At 65.6% G+C, this 18,340-nt stretch overlaps 5 protein-coding genes across 5 annotated transcripts in view; all 5 read right to left on the bottom strand.

Annotated features, from left to right (window-relative positions):
• The window catches only part of MNEG_1537 (hypothetical protein), a gene marked incomplete at both ends in the record, with an annotated part of 2,654 nt that extends 2,323 nt beyond the window's left edge, over nt 1-331 (bottom strand). The window contains one exon of the mRNA XM_014049985.1: nt 28-331. Coding sequence (XP_013905439.1) covers nt 28-331 — 304 coding nt within the window. The remainder of the gene's footprint in view (nt 1-27) is intronic.
• A 3,966-nt stretch (nt 332-4,297) lies between these two features.
• MNEG_1536 (hypothetical protein) lies at nt 4,298-5,767 on the bottom strand (the record flags this gene model as incomplete). The annotated part of the gene is made up of 2 exons (XM_014049984.1): nt 4,298-5,077; nt 5,330-5,767. 2 exons carry the CDS (start codon nt 5,765-5,767, stop codon nt 4,298-4,300), a joined length of 1,218 nt encoding a protein of 405 aa, XP_013905438.1.
• A 1,446-nt stretch (nt 5,768-7,213) lies between these two features.
• Nucleotides 7,214-9,691, bottom strand: MNEG_1535 (hypothetical protein; the record flags this gene model as incomplete). Its single annotated transcript, XM_014049983.1, has 3 exons — nt 7,214-7,433; nt 7,658-8,632; nt 8,838-9,691. 3 exons carry the CDS (start codon nt 9,689-9,691, stop codon nt 7,214-7,216), a joined length of 2,049 nt encoding a protein of 682 aa, XP_013905437.1.
• Nucleotides 9,692-12,155: 2,464 nt separating this feature from the next.
• MNEG_1534 (hypothetical protein) lies at nt 12,156-15,068 on the bottom strand (the record flags this gene model as incomplete). Its single annotated transcript, XM_014049982.1, has 4 exons — nt 12,156-12,236; nt 12,585-13,731; nt 13,975-14,753; nt 15,012-15,068. The coding sequence occupies 4 exons, from the start codon at nt 15,066-15,068 to the stop codon at nt 12,156-12,158; spliced, it is 2,064 nt and encodes a 687-aa protein (XP_013905436.1).
• Nucleotides 15,069-16,371: 1,303 nt separating this feature from the next.
• MNEG_1533 (Arogenate dehydrogenase 2) overlaps nt 16,372-18,340 on the bottom strand; it is a gene marked incomplete at both ends in the record, with an annotated part of 3,841 nt that continues 1,872 nt past the window's right edge. The window contains 5 exons of the mRNA XM_014049981.1: nt 16,372-16,667; nt 16,939-17,086; nt 17,390-17,479; nt 17,717-17,896; nt 18,124-18,264. Coding sequence (XP_013905435.1) covers nt 16,372-16,667; nt 16,939-17,086; nt 17,390-17,479; nt 17,717-17,896; nt 18,124-18,264 — 855 coding nt within the window. The remainder of the gene's footprint in view (nt 16,668-16,938; nt 17,087-17,389; nt 17,480-17,716; nt 17,897-18,123; nt 18,265-18,340) is intronic.

Below are 18,340 nucleotides of genomic sequence, written 5' to 3'. Positions count from 1 at the left end.
CCGCCGTAGCGGCGGGCTCGTGCTGACACAGCATGGTGAGGCCGCCAACCATCATCCCGAAATCGCCGTCTTTTGAGGGGTCCTCTGAAAACACCCGCTCCGCCGCGCCCGCGACGCGCCGCAGCGCCCCGCCCGCCCCCGCTTCGGCGACGGCCCGCGCCATGTCCTCCGCTGCCACGCCGGCACGCGAGAGCCACTCCCAGGCGTTGAGCGCGATGGGGACGAACAAATCCACGCCCGCCGCAGCGATCAGGCCGCGCAGCGCCCCCGGCTGGCGTACGACCTCGGCCGCGGCGGCGGCGGCGGCGGCGGTCGGCACGGCGAGCAGCATCTTGGACAGCGGGCCTGTGGCGCGGTTGCGCTCGGTCTCGTCGCTACCGCCCAGCAGCCGGCCAACTGCAGCGGGGACGCCGGATGTCTGCTTGCCAGCGAGTGCGGTGTGTGCGCAGGCGGCGACCAGGTGAGCGGAGGAGGCCAGTCGAGCACGGAACCAGTGAAGCGTCGCGCATCAGAGGGTGCGGAGGGATGCGCGCCCCTATGAAAGTCTGCTTTGCCAGCCGCACGTGTCGCATGCACGCAGGACACTGGGGGCGGGAGGGGGGGATTGTGTGGCGGGGGCCGATAGGGCCGTTGAGGCTGCTGGAGGGTGCTGGCGGCCCGTGCTGTCACCCACCGTTGCTATGGCTGTGCAGAATAGGACCTGCTCTTCAGTTGTGTGGGTTTGCGGCATGGCCGCAAACACGCACGGCAGCGCCAGCAGTATGCGCAACCGCAGCGCCGTGTCGTGGCTGGTGATCCCGCGCACGAGGGCGGCGGCGCGCCCGGCGGTGCGGCAGACCTGACGAGCGATCACTTCACCGTTTCCGGCTTCTGCCGACAAGCAGGCGCATGTGGCGCGGGCGGCGATTTCGTAAGCCTGCTCGGATACTGGGCTGCTGAGGTGCGACAGCAGCTTGTCAAAAGCGACGGCGCTGATGGCCTGGACGCCCCCTGGGGAGCGGCGCAGCGCTGCGCCGCGCCGCCGCCGCATCCGCCTGGGCAGGCTCCTGTGCCTCCAGGGCGGTCAAGAGGGCTGCCAGCTGCCCTGTCACGTTCCAGCGTGCCATTTACGAACGGGCGTGTACGCTGCCCGGCACGGTGCATGCAGTTCGCAGCTACCGCACGGCAGATCGCTGGAATGAAAACAGCATGTGACAGATAAACTCCGTCATAGCATGCATGTGAGCGTTTCATACATCCTGTACACGTCTAGCGCCCACAAACCGTCTCGTCCGTTTGTCATGAGTGACAGTGAGGTGCTGCGTGACCAGGTGGACAGCGCATGTGGCGTGCCGGATGCTTATGCATGACAACGCGCCACAGGGTCTATCTATCGGCAAGGTGAGGATCATTGGCGGGTAAAACTGTGATACGCGAGCCGCCCGCTCAGACCAGCCTGCGTCCTCGCGCTTGCATCATTGCATCAATCCCTGTCACCTGCGCAGAACGGCGACGACGAACGCCCGAACATCGGGAACGACGCCACAACTACACAACGTAGACTGAACAGGTCCCTCCTCTGATCACATGGATTCCAACTCACAGACGACCACGTGTTGACCTCCTCATGTATCTGTGGCTCCAGGGTGCAAGCGCCGCAAACCCTGCAGCCGTCGGCCAAGCGCGGCCGCGTTTGCAGCCCACCAAAATATGACTGCTGCCGCGTCTCGGGCGCGCCCAGGCGCCCGCCTCCATTTCTTGGGACCCAACCAAATGGGAGTTACAGGAGTTTAGGTTGCAATGACAGCAGTGAGGCCACAGCTGCACAGCCGTGGGGGCCGCCCTCGTGGTCAACACGGCGTGAGTCAATTGGCAAAGCATCCAGTGCCTCTTGGCCGCTGCTGTCGAGTTCCCAGATCTCCGCTGCTGCTCAGGCGCATGGACCTCCGCCTGGGCAGCCGCCCCGGCGCTGCTGCCGCTATCAATGCCACCGCGTCCCCCAAAGTCAAGAACCGGCGGCTGCCCTGCAGCGGATAGCAGACGCTGCTGTTGCCCCTGCTGTGGGGACGTCTGCTGCGGCGGGGACTGGCTGCCAGGCGAGCCCAAGCGCGGCTTGTCAGCTTCAAGCAGCTGCAGCTGCTGCCGCATGTTGTCGTGCATGCGGCCGAGCAGGTGCATCTTGACCCGCCCGGTCAAACACCATTTTCAGCCTATTGATGCAGCTCCTCTGCGACGCAAGTCATAGCGGGTTTTATCGACAAGGTTCATCATCGCCTCCTATCCTGGCATGTTGATGTTGTTGACATTTGCTCTGTCTCGCCCTGCAGTACAGTACAGAGTTGCGCCGTTACAGACTCCGTTTCGTGCCGTGCATGACTTGGACAAGCGTAGGAGGGAATCAAGAGTGCCGGGTTTGTCAGCGCCGGTGAATGAAGTACCACGGCTTGGGGCACCCCCACCCCAAGAACAATCAGGCAGATGCGCATCTCTGGCGCAAACAGGGCGCATCCCTGCTGCACAAAAAAATGCGCACTCGCCAGGCGCCGCAGGCGAAATTGCAATGATAGTACAGCAGCCATAGGCACAACGCTGGGGTAAAGAACAAAGTAGAAGCTATAAGGGCAGGTGCCAGAGATGAAACATGGGACGGCGCCAAACAAACGCTGCTGCTTCATTATCACTGTTGCTGGTGCTGGTGTTGGTGCTGATGCTGGTGCTGCTGCTGTTCCACCCCTTGCTGAACCTGCTGTGGCGGTGGCGGCTGTTTCTGCTGCTGCTGCTGCTGCTGCTGCTGCTGCTGCTGCTGCTGCTGCTGCTGCTGCTGCTGCTGCTGCTGCTCCTTGCACTCCTTCTTGTGCGCCGACCAGGCTGCCCTGGCGCACGCTTCGCCGCAGTACCTGCAGTCAGCAGGCGGAATCAGGGGCACGAGTATAGATGTACCGCATGGTTGATTGGTCAGCATTGACAAAGCCGGCTCGGTGTCATCCTCGCAGGCTCACACAAAAAGGCAGCCGTCTGTCAGGGCTTAAAGTCAACACGCCAAGGATGATGGCAGGTGGTGATGAACGCGCCGTATGCACCCGTGTCCCATACTGATACCCTTACTCATTCCCCAGCACCCCAGCGCACCTGACTTTGCGGCAGCCGGCGCAGGCCTTGGGCGCCCGCCCCAGCTGCGCCTCTGTCTGGCCGCAAACTGCGCATGACCTAATAAGCTTCCCTTTTGGGTGAGCAGACGGTGCAGCCGTTGCCTGCTGTGACGTGCTGGCGGCAGCGGACTCCGCTGCCTCGTCGCTGCTGCTGCAACCGCCACTGCTGGCCATGGCGCCGGGCCCTGCGCCGGCACCCTTCCCGCCGGCGCCGCCGCCACCGCCCGAGCCTGAATCGCCTGCGCACGTCCCCCGGCTCGCGTCGAACGCGGCCAGCCCCGCCGCAGCCTCCCCCGCGACGATCCTGTCCGGCGCGCGCGAGAGCATGCTCAGCCAGCGCCGCAGCTCCGCCAACGCCGCGGCCAGCGCCCCCGGCCCGCCGGGCTCGCCGGCGCATGCAGCGGCGCAGCCCCCCTGCGTTTCATCGCTGGCGCACGCCGCCGTTTCCAGCATCGCCAACGTCCTGACAGGCTTCAGCCCCGACTCTACAACTGCCGCGTCCCCGCAGCCGGCCACGAACGCGCATAAGCCCCGCAGCAGCCCAGGGTGGCGCGAGAGCAACTTGAGAATGACTGGCGGAACGGCGCCCATCACTTCCAGTGCCCTTGCGACACGCGCCGCGCCGTGCGCCGCAGAGAGCGCCGCAGACACGAGGTCGAGCGCCCAGGACGGCGCTGCTGGCAGGGGTGCGGACCCCGTGCCACCGGCGCCGCTCGCTGCTGCATCGAGGGGCAGCTTGATGGCCGCGAGCGACGCCCACATGGCCGCCGCCCATGCAGCCTCGCTATCGGGGCCGCCGTCGCTCCCGTCGGAGGTGACATCCCCCTCGGTCGCGCCGCCGGCAGCCAGCGGCACGGCGGCGGCGGCAGCAGCGGCAGCGGCAGCGCGCAAGGCGTTCGGGGCGCCAAGGGCCAGCAGCGTGGCAGCTGTGGCAGGCATCAGGGGGTGACACATCAATATGCTCGCCCTCCTGCGCAGTGAGTGCGCAGCGAAAGCTGGGGCTTGGCGCCGCATGCCGCAACCCCAGGGGCGGGGCCGTCAACTCAACACGCACTCGTTTGCCAACCAGCAGGCGATGCCCCTGCTCGCAACCGGGCTGCGTGCAGCAGACGGCGGGCGTGTCCGGAGGTACAGGCCGCCCGCTCCCTCCCCTTCCACGCGCCCCTGGCTCACTCTGTGAGTTCCCAATTCAGTTTGCGCAGCGCCGAGACCGCGACAGGAGCCATCAGGGGGACCGACCAGACGTCATCGCCGTCCCATATGAGCCGGAAGGCGAGCAGGCACACATCCAGGTCCGCTGACGCAGCGGCGCGCACGACCTCGGCCAAAAGCCGAGGGTCGCCCAGGCTTCCGCCACCGCCGTCGCCCTCCGCGCCGCCGCCGCCGCCGCTGCCGCAGGGGTCACCTCCTACGCGGCGCGGCGCCGCCCTCCACGGGCCCTTGAGCGCAAGCAGCAGCCTCAGCGCGGCCGCGGCGCGGGTGCCGCTGCGCAGCGCGCCCCTCATCGCGCTCACCACCCCTGCGTTCGCGGCGACCGCCGCGGCGGCGGGCTCGTGAAGGCACAGCGCGGTGAGGCCGCCGGCCATCACCAAAAAGAGATCGTCGTTCGCGGGGTTGCGGGAAAACAGCCGCTCTGCCGCGCCAGCGACGCGCGTCAGTGCCCCGCGAGCCCCCGCCTCGGCGACGCCCCGCGCCAGGTCCTCTCTCGCCACGCCGGCCGGTATGAGTTCCTGCCAGGTGTTGAGCGCGACCATCGCGAACATGTCATTGCCTGCAGCCGCGATCAGGCCGGGCAGCGCCCCCGGCTGGCGCACGACCTCGGCGGCGGCGGCGGCGGCGGCGGGCGGCGCCGCATTCAGCATCTTCAATAGCAGGCCGGTTGCGAGGCTGCGCTCGGCCTCCTCGCTGCCGCCCAGCAGCCGGCCCACTGTGGCGGGTACGCCGGGCGCCTGCTCGTCAGCAAGCGCGGCGCGGGTGCGCCAGAGGAGGTGAGCAGAGGAGGCGCGTCAAGCACGGGTGGCGTGCAGCGTCGCGCGACACACAGTGCAAGGGGCGCGCGCTCCTGTAAGAGCCTTCTTTGCCGACCGCATGTGTCGCATGCAAGCGGCACGCTGGGGGCTGGGGAGGGCTGGGCGGCGTGGGACATTGAGGCCATTTGGGGCTGCTGCCCGAGGACGGCGGCGACACGAGCTTTCACCCACCTCGGCTATGGCTGTGTCGAATCGGATCTGCTCCTGCTCTGAAAAGGTGTGCAGCATGGCCGGAAACACGCACGGCAGCGCCAGCATAATGCGCAACCGCAGCGCCGCGTTGTGGCTGGTGATCCCGCGCACAAGGGCGGCGGCGCACCCGGCGGCGCGGCAGATCTGCGTAGCAAACCGGCTTTCATCATCACCCTCCGCCACCAAGCAGGCAGATGTGGCGCACGCGGCCACTTGGTAGGCCCTCTTGGACACCGGGCTGCTGAGGTAGCACAGCAGCTTGTCAAAAGCGGCGGCGCTGATCGACTGCACGCCTTCTGGGGAGCGGCGCAGCGCTGCGGCAAAACGCACGGCCGCAGCGTCGGCCTGGGCAAAATCTTGTGTCTCTAGGGCGGCCAACAGGGCTGCCAGCTGTCCTGCCACGTTCCAGCGCGCCATTTTTAAATCCTGGGCGTGCACGCTGCCCGGCACGGTTCATGCAGTTCGCAGCTACCGCACGACAGATTGCCAAGATGGGAAAATGATTATGCATTCATCATACGAACGTGCCACCCACACGCGCCGTCTTGTCGGTGGGAGCGGGCTGTTGCAACGGGTGACGGCGCAAGTTGCGAGCTGGGGTGTGCCCTGCAGCAACATGCTGAACCGGGATGCTCATGCATGTAGACGCGCCGCAGGGTCCATCGATCCTGCAAGATGAGGATTGTTGGCAGGGAAGACTGCGGGGCAAAAGCCGCCCGCTGACACCAGCCTGCATAACATCCGCGCGCCGGCAATAACAATCGCGCGCACATCTGGAACGACGCCACAAATCCACAACTAGACTGGAAAGGTTTCTCCTCCAACCACATAGATTCCAGCACCCAGAAGACCGCGTGTTGACCTTCTCATGTTTGTGTGTGTGTGGCTCCGAGGTCCAAGCGCCGCCCTCCCTGCCAACTCTGCAGCCGTCGGCCAAGCCCACCCGCGTTTGCAGCCCACCAGAACCTACCGCCGCGGCCTCTCGGTACACGCGCACCACAGCCTCTCCGTATGAAAGTCCGAAAAGGGTGTTACAGACTCCAATCGACGACGTGCATGACATTTGAAAGCGTGGGAGAAAACGGAGAGCGCCGCATACATGGGTGCTGGTGCATGCGCAGGAAGTACCACGGCTTGGGGCACTCCCACCCCATGAACGATCAGACGGTTGCGCATCTGTGGCTCAAGGAGGGCGCACTCCTGCTGCAGAAGTAAATATGCGCACTCGCCAGGCGTCGCAGGCGAAGATGGGATGAGAATGAGCAGCCATAGGCAAACAACTGGGATAAAGAACAAAGCAGAAGCTGTAGGGGCAGGTGCCCCAAGTGAAACATGGGACAACGGCATGCAAACGCTTCTGAAACAACAACACTGCTGCTGCTGCTGCTGCTGCAACAACATCACAGCTGCTGCTGCACAGGTCGAATGAGTCGTGGCTGGTGCTCCGGCGCTAATTGTTGCCGGCCCCCTGCCCCCCCTCCCCACCGCACAACATTCAAAACCTCGCATATTGATTTCGTCGGACGACAGCTTCATCTGTCCCAGCAGTACAGTACAAAATTGTATTAATACATACTGCATTTGATGCAGTGCATGACGACGAAGAGCGCAGGGGAGAAGCGCGCATGCAGCATTTGTCGAGACTGGCGCATGCGCAGGAAGTACAAGCATTCCCTCGAAAGAAACTCATTGGTGCATCTGTGGCTCAAGGAGAGCAACATCAACAATGCTTCAAGGATCAAAAAATATACAAGGTCACCAGGCGTCGTAGGCAACAAGCGGGTGTTAGTGCGCCGGCCACAGGCGCAAGGGGCACAGATCAAACACAAGTTATAGCTGCAAGGCAACGCTGCTTGGACAACATCACTGCTGCTGCTGCTGCTGCTGCTGCTGCTGCTGCTGCTGCTGCTGAGCCTGCTGCGGCTGCGACTGCTGTTTTTGCTGCTGCTGCTGCTGCTGCTGCTGCTGCTGCTGCTGCTGCTGCTGCTGCTGCTGCTGCTGCTGCTGCGGCTGCTGCTGCTGCTCCTTGCACTCCTTCTTGTGCGCCGGCCAGGCTGCCCTGGCGCACGCTTCGCCGCAGTACCTGCAGCCAGCAGGAGGAATCAGGGGCGAAACAGTGTGGTTGATTGCTCAGCATTGACACAGCCAACCGAATGCCAACCTGCAGCCTTGTAGGTTTACGTTTTCAGGCGGCCGTCATTCATACTGCAAGTCTGAAAACGGTTGATCATGTGCGGTGGTGAACGCGCCAAATGCACTCGTCTCCCACACAAGTTCGCACACGCATTCCCTCGCACCCCAGCGCACCTGACTTTGCGGCAGCCGGCGCAGGCCTTGGGCGCCCGCCCCAGCTGCTCCTCTGTCTGGCCGCAAACAGAGCACGACCTGATGGGCCTGCCTCTCCGCTGAGGAGACAGTGCAGCCGTCACCTGCTGCGACGTACTGCCGCCAGCCGACCCCGGGGCCTCCCCGCTGCTGCCACCGCCACTGCTGGCCACGGCGCCGCGGCCTTCGCTGGCGCCCCTGCCGCCGTCACCGTCGCCGCCGTCGCTGCTGCCCCTGCCCGAAATGAATTTACCCGCACCCAGACGGCTCGTGTCGAACGCGGCAAGCCCCGCCGCAGCCTCCCACGCGACGGCCCTGTCCGGCGCGCGCGCGAGCATGCTCAGCCACCGCCGCAGCTCCCCCAGGGCGCCCGGCCCGCCGGGCTCGCCGCTGCAAGCGGCGGCGCAGCCGCCCTCCGCTTCGCCCGCAGCGCGCGGCGCCTTTTCCAGCTCTGCCATCGTCCTGACCAGCTCTAACCCTGACTCCACACATTCTGCGTCCTCAGAGGCGCCCACGAATGCGCCGACACCCAGCAGCAGCCCGGGGTGGCGCGCGAGCGCCCTGAGGACGTCGCCCGGGACAGAGGCCATCGCGTTCAGCGCCGTCGCGGCGTGCGGCGCGCCGCGCGCTCCGGAAAGCGACCCCGACACGAGCTCGAGCGCCCACGCCAGCGCGTCCGCAGGGGACGACGGCCCCGCGCAAGGGGCGTGGCTGGCAGCTGCCTCCCGCGGCAGCTTGATGGCGGCGAGCGCCGCCCAGAAGGCGGCCGTCCATGCGGCGTCGAGATCAGGGTCGCAGTCGCTCCCGTCCGAGGAGCCGCCACCCTTCGCCGCGCCGCGGGCGACGTGCGGCACGGCGGCCGCGGCGGCGGCGCGCAGGGCGTCGGGGGCGCCGAGCGACAGCAGCGTGGGGGCGACGGCGCCGGTGGGGAACATAGACACCATCATGCCCACGCTCCTGCGCAGGCATTGCATATAGCAAGCCGCCGCTTAGCAACTGGAGCTGAGCATCTGGGGCTCAGCATAGGGCGGACCCAGGAGGGCGGCCATCGACATGACATGCACCCCAATGCCTTCCTCGAGCAACCCGGCAGACAAGTCCCCTGCCCGCCGCTGGGCGGGCGAGCCGCCCGCTCCCCTCTTGGTGCGCGGCCCCAGCTCACTCTGTGAGTTGCAAGTCGAATTTCCGCAGGGCCGAGACCGCGACAGGAGCCAACAGGGGTATCGACCACATTTCATCGATAAGCCCTATAAAGCGCAAGGCGAGCAGGGACAACGTCGCGTCCGCCGACCCCGCGGCGCGCACGACCTCCGCCAAGAGCCGCGGGTCGCGCAGGTTTTCGGCGCCGCTGCCGCCGCCGCTGCTGCCACCAGCGCCGCGGGGGTCACCTCCGTCTCGCCGCGGCGCCGCTGCGTGCGCGCCCGCAGCGTTGGTCTTGAGCGAGAGCAGCAGTTTCATCGCTTCCACGGCGCGGCTGCCGCTGCGCAGCGCGCCCCTCAGCGCGCTCACCACCCCTGCGTTTGCGGCCACCGCCGTGGCGGCAGGCTCGTGCTGACACAGCGTTGAGAGGCCGCTGGTGAGCAGCAGAAACTCCTTCTCTTTCCAGGGGTCATCGGAAAGCAGCCGCTCCGCCGTGCTCGCGATGCGCCGCAGGGTGCCGCGCGCCCCCGCCGCGGCGACGCCCCTCGCCACGTCCTCCGGGGCGACGCCGGCCTGCACGAGTCGCTGAAAGGTGTTGAGCGCGATGAAGGCGAACGCGTCCACGCCCGCGACGGCGATCAGGCCGGGCAGCGCGCCCGGCTGGCGCACGACCTCAGCGGCGGCGGCGGCGGCGGCAGGCGGCGCGGCGAGCAGCAACTTTGAGAGCAGGCCGGTTGACAGGTTGCGCTCGGCCTCGTCGATGCCACCCAGCAGCCGGCCCACTGCAGCGGGCACGTCGGGCGCCTGCTCGCCAGCAAGCCCGGTGTGTGCGCAGGCGACGAAAAGGGGGGCGGAGGAGGCGCGTCGGGCACGCATTGAGTGCAGCGTCGCATGTCACAGGGCGCGGGGGCGCGCTCTTGTGTCTTCACTTTGCCGGATGCTTGTGCCGCAGGCACGCTGTGCTCTAGGGGCGGGGGGGGGGGTGGGCGGCGGGGGACAGGGAGGCCGTTGCTGCTGCCGCGGCGTGCTGGCAATACAACCTTTCACCCACCTCTGCTATGGCTGTGTTGAATTGGACCTGCTCTTGCTCCGTGAAAACTTGAGGCATGGGCGCAAAGAGGCACGGCACCGCCGCCACTATGCGCGAGCACAGCGCCGCGTCGTGGCTGGTGATCCCGCAGATGAGGGCGGCTGCCCGCCCGGCGGTGCAGCAGACATGCTCAGCGATCCGTCTGTCGTCGTCGCCTTCTGCCATTAAGCAGGCGCACGTGGCGCGGGCGGCGATTTCGTAGGCCCGCTCGGGTACCGGGCTGCTGAGGTGGCGCAACAACTTGTCAAAAGCGGAAGGGCGGATTGACTGAACGCCCTCAGGGGAGCGACGCAGCGCTGTGGCCAGGCGCACAGCCGCTGCGTCGGCCTGGGCGAGATCCTGTGCCTCCAAGGCGGTCAAGAGGGCTGCCAGCTGCCCTGTCGCGTTCGAGCGTGCCATCTTTGTCAGATGGGCGTGCACACTACCCGACACGGTTCAACGGTGCGTGCAATACGCAATTACCGCACGACAGACTGCAAAAATGGAAGCATGATAATGCTGTATTGGTATCAGGAGAGTACTGTATGTCACATTCACAAACCGTCTCGTTGGTGGGAGGCGGCTGTTGCGCGGAGGGTGGCGAGGTGAGCGGCGCTACTCGTACTGTTTGGTAGTGATCAAGTCACATGCGGGATGCTGAGGCATGACAACGCGCCGCAGGCTCCGTCAATCCTGCAAGATGATGCACTGTGCAGAGGAAAACATGTGAGACGACAGCTGCCTGCTCACACCGGCCTGCATCCTTGCGCATGCATGGAACCGTGGAACCTCTTCAATCGCTGTCGCGCTGCGGGCTGTTCTTGCGAGGAACGGCGACACGCATGGCCCGCGCATAGGGAGCGACGCCACACATGCACAAAGCAAATTGATTTGGTCTTTGTACGGCCACATGGGCTCCAGCACCCAGACGACCACGTACAGTATTGGCGTTCTCTAACGCGGCCAAGGGCCGCCCTCGCCACAGTTCCTGCAGCTGTCGCCCAACGCACCCGCGTTTGCAGCCCAATAGGACCTACAGCAGCCGCCCTCGGGTTTGCCTGCCGCCACCCTCCGTGCCACACAACCCAACCAAAAGTGAGTGTAAGGTACATTTGAGTCGCGACAATGGCACCAGTGAGACCCAGCTAACTAGCCTCGAGGGCCGCTGTCATGGCAAACATGGTGTCAGTCCATTGGCAAGCATTGCATCCAGTGCCTCTTGGCCGCTGCCTCACTCCTCACTCGCTTCAAAGTGCCCAGATTACCGCTGCTGCTCTGGCACCAGAACTGCCACCTGGACAGCCTCCTAGGCGCTGCTGCCGCTGCCCACGCCGCCCCGCCCTCCCAAACGGACGTCAAGCACCGACAGCTTCCCAGCGGCCAAACAGCAGCCGCAGCCGCCGCCGCTGCTGCTGCTGCTGCTGCTGCTGCTGCTGCTGCTGCTGCTGCTGCTGCTGCTGCTGCTGCTGCTGCGGCGGCGGCGGCGGCTGTGGCTGCTATGGGGACAGCTGTTGCGTGGCGCATTGCACGAAGAGAGCAGCAGAAGTCATGATAAGATGACATGCAGCACCAGCAGATGGATCGTTCTCAAAAGAAAGGCGATTTAGGCCATTGCACCCGAGCCATCGAGGCAATAACAAGCAAGCAGGTGCGGCTTATTTGCATGTGCAGCAAGGGAGCGAGAGCTCAGAGTTTCCCCTTAACTGCTGGTAGAGAGTTCAAATGTGATGAATGATTTGGGGTACAAGCTCATGACACTGCACCCTCCCGTGACGTCAGCGCTGTACAGGAAGAGGCCATATCAAAGGTTGGATGAGTCATGGCTGGTATTCTCCACGAGGTTCGGCAGCGCTTGACAACCCCAAGCAAGTGGTGATGTCTGTCGACAACAGCTCCGTCTCGGCCAGCAATTCAAACACAGAATGATGTTGTTACAGGTTCCAATTGGTGCATGAGAGCATAGGAGAGAAGAGAGAGTGCCGCATATATATGTGGGCAGTGGTGGATAGATGTGCAGGAATAATAATGGCTTGGGGAACTCTCTTCCCATGTACAATCGTGCGGCTGAACATCTGTGGCTCAGGGAGGGCACATTCCTGTGTTTGGAGTGAATATGCACATTTGCTAGGTGTTGCAGGCAAAATGTGGATGATGGTACAGCGGCGACAGGCACCAAACTGGGATAAAGAACAAAGTAGAAGCTGCAGGGGCATGTGCCACAGATAAAACATGTGATCGCACCAAGCAAACGCTTCTGCTTCGATATCACTGCTACTGCTGCTGCTGCTGCTGCTGCTGCTGCTGCTGCTGCTGCTGCTGCTGCTGCTGCTGCTGCTGCTGCTGCTGCTGCTGCTACTCCGCCACCTGCTGAGCCTGCTGCGGCTGCGCCTGCTGTTTCTGCTGCTGCTGGTGCTCCTTGCACTCCTTCTTGTGTGCAGGCCAGGCTGCCCTTGCGCACGCTTCGCCGCAGTACCTGCGGCCGGCAGGGGAGGATCAGGGGCGTGAGTGTACGGTCAATTGGTCGGAATTGACAAAGCCGGCACGACGTCATCCTGACAAGTTTGCATTGCAAGGCGGTTGTCGCTCAGAGCTTCAAGTCAACAAGCCAAGGCTGAACTTGGGCAGTAGTGAACGCGCTGAATGCACCCGTCTCCCACGCCCGTTTGTACACTCATTCCCCAGCACCCCAGCGCACCTGACTTGGCGGCAGCCGGCGCAGGCCTTGGGCGCCCGCCCCAGCTGCGCTTCTGTCTGGCCGCAACCTGAGCACGACCTCATGGGCGTCCCTTTCCGCTGAGGAGACGGTGCAGCCGTCGCCTGCTGTGACGTACTGGCACCGGCCGACCCCACTACCTCCCCGCTGCTGTAACCACCACCGCTGGCCACGGCGCCACGCTCTGCGCTGGCACCCTCTCCGGCGTTGTTGCCGCAGGCGTCGCCGACGCCCCTGCTCGAGCCGGAATCACCTGCACTTGCCCGGCCGCTCGCGTCACACGCGGCCAGCAGCCCTTCCGCAGCTTCCAAGGCGACGGCACTGTCGGGCGCGCGCGAGAGCATGCTCAGCCAGCGCCGCAGCTCCACCAACGCCGCGGCCAGCCCGCTGCGCTCGCCAGCGCCGTCACCCTCCGTTTTGTCGCCAGCGCGCTCCGCCGTTTCCAGCTTTGCCATTGACCTGACCAGCTTCAGGCCCCAATCCACAGCAGCCGCGTCCCCGCAGGCGCCCACAAACGCGCCGACGCCCCGCAGCAGCCCGGGATGGCGGGCCAGCGCCGCGAGGACGCCAGGCGAGGCGCCGCCCGTCACCTCCAGCGCCTTCGCGGCGCACGCCTCGCCGCACGCCCCGGAGAGCGCCGATGCCAGGAGGTCCAGCGCCCAGGGCGGCGCGTCCGCCGGGGGCGCGGGTCCCCCGCCACCGGCGCCGCTCGCTGCTGCATCAAGGGGCAGCTTGATGGCCGCGACCGCCGCCCGCAAGGCAGCGGACCAATCAGCTTTGCGCTCAGGGCCGCCTCCCGCGGCCGCAAGGTCGACGGCGGCCTCGGCGGCGGCGGCCGCAGCATTGGCAGCGGCGGTGGCGGCATTCTCGGCGGCGGCGCTGGCGGCGCGCAGGTCGTCCGAGGCGCCGAGCGCGAGCAGCTTGGCAGAGATGGCAGCGGCGGCGGCGGCGACTTTAGCGGAGGCGGCGCGCAGAGTTTCCGAGGCGTCGAGCGCAAGCAGCTGGGCAGCGGCGGCCGCGGCGGCGGTCGCGGCGGCGGCGGCGGCGGCCCACAGGGCGTCCGAGGCGCCGAGCGCGAGCAGCGTGGCAGCGGTGGCGGGCGTCAAGGGACGACACATCAGCAGGCTCGCCCTCCTGCGCAGAGAGTGCGTATAGCAAGCTGGGGCTTGGAGCCACATACAACAACCCCTGGAGCGCAGCCACCAACACGATGCGCAGGCCGATTCCCCCTCCTCGCAACCTGGCAGACGGGGCCGATGGCCCCTCGGCAAGCGAGCTTCGTGCCACATCGCGGGCGGCAGGTGTGTCGGGCGGTCCAGGCCACCCGCTCCTTGCTTCGCACACTGAGGCGCCTTATTCTGGGGGCCCGTGGCTCACTCTGTGAGTTCCCAGTACAGCTTGCGCAGCGCAGAGACCGCGACAGGAGCCATCAGAGGGACCGACCACACGCCATCGCCGTAGCCAATGAAGCGGAAGGCGAGCAGGCACACCCTCACGTCCTCGGACGCGGCGGCGCGCACGACATCGACCAAGAGCTGTGGGTCGCGCATGGTCCCCCCACCCTCGCCGCCGTCACCGCCGCCGCTGCAGTGTTTGCCTCCGTCGCGCCGCGAGCCGGCTGCGGGCGCGCTCGTGCTGTGGGATCTGAGCGCGAGCAGCAGCCTCATGCCGGCTTTGGCCCGGGCGCTGCTGCGCAGCGCGCGCCTGAGCGCGCTCATCACTCCTGCGTTGGCGGCGACCGCGGCCGCGGCTGGCTCGTGCCGGCACAGCGCAGCAAGCCCATTGGCAACCGCAGAAAAATCTTCGTCTTTCGCGGGGTCATCAGAAGCCAGAAGCCGCCCCGCCGCGCCCGCGACGCGCCTTAGCGCCCCGCGCGCCCCCGCCTCGGCGACGCCCCGCGCCAGGTCCTCTCTCTCCACGCCGGCCTCCACGAGCCGCCGCCAGACGTTGAGCGCGAGCACCGCGCACGTGTCGCTGCCCGCGGCCGCGATCAGGCCGGGCAGCGCCCCGGGCTGGCGCGCGACCTCGGCCGCGGCGGCGGCGGCGGCGGGCGGCGTAGCGTACAGCATCCAGGAAAACAGGGTTGTCGCGAGGTCGCGGTCGGTTTCGTCGCTGCCGCCCAGCAGCCGGCCCACCGCGGCGGGGACGCCGGGCGCCTGCTCAGCAGCAAGCGCAGGGTGAGAGCATGCGCGGCAACGATGAGCGAGCGGGGGGACTCGCGTACAGCACGCATCGAGTGCGGCGTCGCGCGCCGCAGGGAGCGGGGGCGCGTGCTCCTGTGAGACGACCCTTTGCGCGCCGCACGTGTTGCAGGCACGCTGCGCTCTGGGGGCCTGGAGGGGGGCCGCTGGGCGGCAGCGCGACGAGGCCTCTGTGGCAGGCGCGGGCTGCTGGCGGCGCGCGCTGGCACTCACTTCCGCTATTGCCGTATTGACTTCGATCTCCTGTTTTGCCGTGAGGAAGTTTGGCATGGCGAGAAACACGCCCGGCAGCGCCAGCAGTATGCGCGACCGCAGCGCCGCGTCGCGGCTGGTGAGCCCGTGCGCCAAGGCGGCGGCGCGCCCAGCGGACTGGCAGACCTGCCTGCCGATCGTTTGGTCCCAGTCCGATAACAAGCAAGCGCACGTGGCGCGGGCCGCGACTTCGTAGGCCCGATCAGATGTCGGACTGCTGAGGTGGCACATCAGCTTGTCGAAAGCGGCAGCGCTGATTGACTTCGCGCCCTCCGGGGCTCGGCGCAGCGCTGCGGTCAGACGCACAGCCGCTCCGTCGGCCTGGGCGGGCTCCTGTGCGTCGAGGGCGGTCAAGAGGGCTGCCAGCTGCCCTGTGACGTTGGAGCGTGCCATTTGTTTTTACTTGGGCGTGCACGCTGGCTGCCCGGCCCGGTGGACAGTTCGCAGTTACGAGGTACTGTACAGCAGGACAGCTTGCCAAAACAAAAGCGATATGGAAATTTACTGAAGCATTTATGCAGATATCAAAAATGTCGTGGTGTATTGAATCCACCGTAGGCTGCGCCAACGGCTGCACGTGGTGATGAAAGCTGGGTGACCGCGGGAAAAAATCGGGGGGCATAATGTGTCGGAGTTTGCTTCCGTGACAGACGTACGGAGCGGCTCGTTGTTGACGGTCAGCTGCTGCGTGGCGAGTATGAGAGTAACCGGTGACGGGCGCAAGGTGCACTGCAGGCATGACAACGAGCCGCAGGGTCCGTTCATCCTGCAAAACCATGGAGATGTTCTGTGAGATAACTATGTGAGACGACAGCCGCCCGCTCACGCCAGCCTACATCCTCGCACTTGCACCCTTGAACCCCTGCAACCCGTTGTCCTTGCACTGATGCACGCAACGGCAACACGAATAGCCCACACATCTGGGAATGGCGCCACAAACACACGACATACATCAAGTCGGCCCTTCCCCCAACCATGTGGGCTCCACCCACCAGACGACCCCATGCCGACCTTCTCTCGCGCGCCCCTGGCTGCCGGGTCCCAGCGCGAGCCCTCGCCGCAAACCCTGCAGCCGTCGGCCAAGCGCACCCGCGTGTGCGGCCCACCAGAACCTACCGCCACAGCCTCGCAGACATACGTGCACCGCAGCCTCTTTGTCTAAGAGTCCGACAGAAAGGGGGTTACAGAGGTTCCGCATCATGATGCCGGCACCGATGTGGCGCGGATGATCAGCCTCTAGGGCCAGAGTCAAAGCAAACACGGCGTCAGTCAAATGGCAAAGCATCCAGTACCTCTTGGCCGCTGCTGTAAAGTGCCCAGGTCACCGCTGCTGCTCTGGCGCAAGCACCTCCACTTGAACGGCCTCTCCTGCGCTGCTGCTGCTGCCCGCGCCGCCCCGCCCCCCAAAGTCAAGCACCGGCGGCTGCCCCACAGCAGACAGCAGCCGCTGCTGCTGCTGCTGCTGCTGCGGCGACGGCGGAGACTGGCTGCCAGGGGACCCGGGGTGCGGCTCGCCAGCTTCGGGCAGCTGCAGCTGCTGCCGCACGATGTCATGCATGCGGCCGAGCAGCTGCTTCTTGACCCGGTCAAACGCCATCTCCAGCCGCTGCAGCTCCTCTGCGGCGTGGCACATCGGCGTGGCACATCGGAAAAGTAGAGCAGCAGATTTAAAAATGGTTGAATAACACCCAGCTCCGTCATTGGAACATTCGGCAAATGGAACACGAAGCAATCACTGAGACCACACCCGAACCCTTGCAGCAGAGAGAGAGCCGAGGCTTGACAGTGTCTGCATTAAGGGGGCTCACGCATTTCCCCGTCGCTGCTGGCAAAAGCGTGATAGGATCAGGTGTTTCAAGGGGGCAAGACCTGATGCAACTGCACCCACCCGTCGCGTTGGCGTTGTAGAGGAAGAGGCCGTAGTACAGGTCGAATGAGTCATGACTGGTGTTCTCCACGAGGTTCAGCAGCGCCTCAAAGCCCCGCGTGTTGATGTCAGTCGACGACAGCTCCATCTCGCCCAGCATGCGGCCCACCTGCGGCGGCGCGTGCGGGCGCGGCGGGAGCGGTTGAGGGCGGGTGAGGCTGGAGCAAGGGGTGGGGGCCCCGTGTAATTCACAGGACGGTGCGCAGAGGGCTGCGTGTGAAATTTGCTGGCAGGTCGCTGCACTCGGAACGCCGAAACCCCGCCCTGTGAGGCCAGGGGTCTTAGGAGCTCGAAAAACCTGGCTACCCCGCTGGCAAAACGCAATGAACGTTCATGCCACGCAACGGGTTCACGTATGGCTTCAGGCGCATGGACGCCGAGGGTTAAGGCGTGAGCCCTGTGCACCACGCACCGTGTGCGTGACGAACTGCGTCGACGCGGCCTGCCTGTCGTGCTCCTCACACGTCATCTCCACCATGCGGCAGCCCTCAGACCGGAAAAACTGGGGTGGGCGGGCAGGCAGGCAGGCGCCAAGGTGAGCCGGTGCCAGCAGGATCGAGCTGCTGACAAGGCGACGCCATGGCACGCCAACGCGGGATGCGATGCAGCGCACGCGCCAGCCCCAGCTGGTATCGAGTCCTGTTCCAGAAGCAGGCTCTTCGGCGCAGCCACTAGCCCTCCAAACATCAAAGCTGCCCCAGCTTCACCCTGGCTTCACGCTGTGCAGACCCGCGCTCACCCGCAGCAGGTTCTCTATCCGCGCCATCCGCCCGGCGTCGCCCCCAACCCTCACGACCTCATACATGAAGTTGAGGCCCCTCCAGCTGCCCTTGCCGCTGTCAGGACCAAACATGGGGTGGGTGCATAGGATGTCCATTTCTGGGGGCAGCTCCCGCAGTAGCAGCTGCTTGGGGAACGCCTGAGTTGGGGGAGTGTTGGGAGCGCAGCCTCGGGATTTAGGCAGCGGAATGGTCAGGAGCATCCCTTTAGAAATTACAGGATGCCTGGAGCCAGCTGGCAAAACAAGTAATGAGGAGGCTGCCCGGACGCGGCTGGATTGCAACGAGTCAGTACAGCACATACATGCAGGACGGCGGCACGGATCCCTGCGCTTGGGCCCGGCCCCTGTGCGGAAGCTGCGCCCACCTTGACCGAGAGGACGTCGACAAAGAGGGTGTTGCGCTTGAGCCGCTGCACGGGCAGGGACCGCAGCACTGCCGCGGTTGAGAGGATGGATGAGCAGAGGATGACGACCTCTGGGTGCTCCTCGCAGAAGTCGTCCACATCCTGGTGTGTGTGTGTGCGTGTGTGTGTGCGTGTGTGTGTGTGTGCGTGTGTGTGTGTGTGTGTGTGCGTATGAGTG

The sequence above is a fragment of the Monoraphidium neglectum genome (genome assembly GCF_000611645.1).
Source record: "Monoraphidium neglectum strain SAG 48.87 unplaced genomic scaffold scaffold00155, whole genome shotgun sequence".
NCBI classification, from domain to species: Eukaryota; Viridiplantae; Chlorophyta; class Chlorophyceae; order Sphaeropleales; family Selenastraceae; genus Monoraphidium; species Monoraphidium neglectum.
Note: the sequence above shows the minus strand (reverse complement) of the source record. Positions and strands in the feature narration are given on the sequence as shown.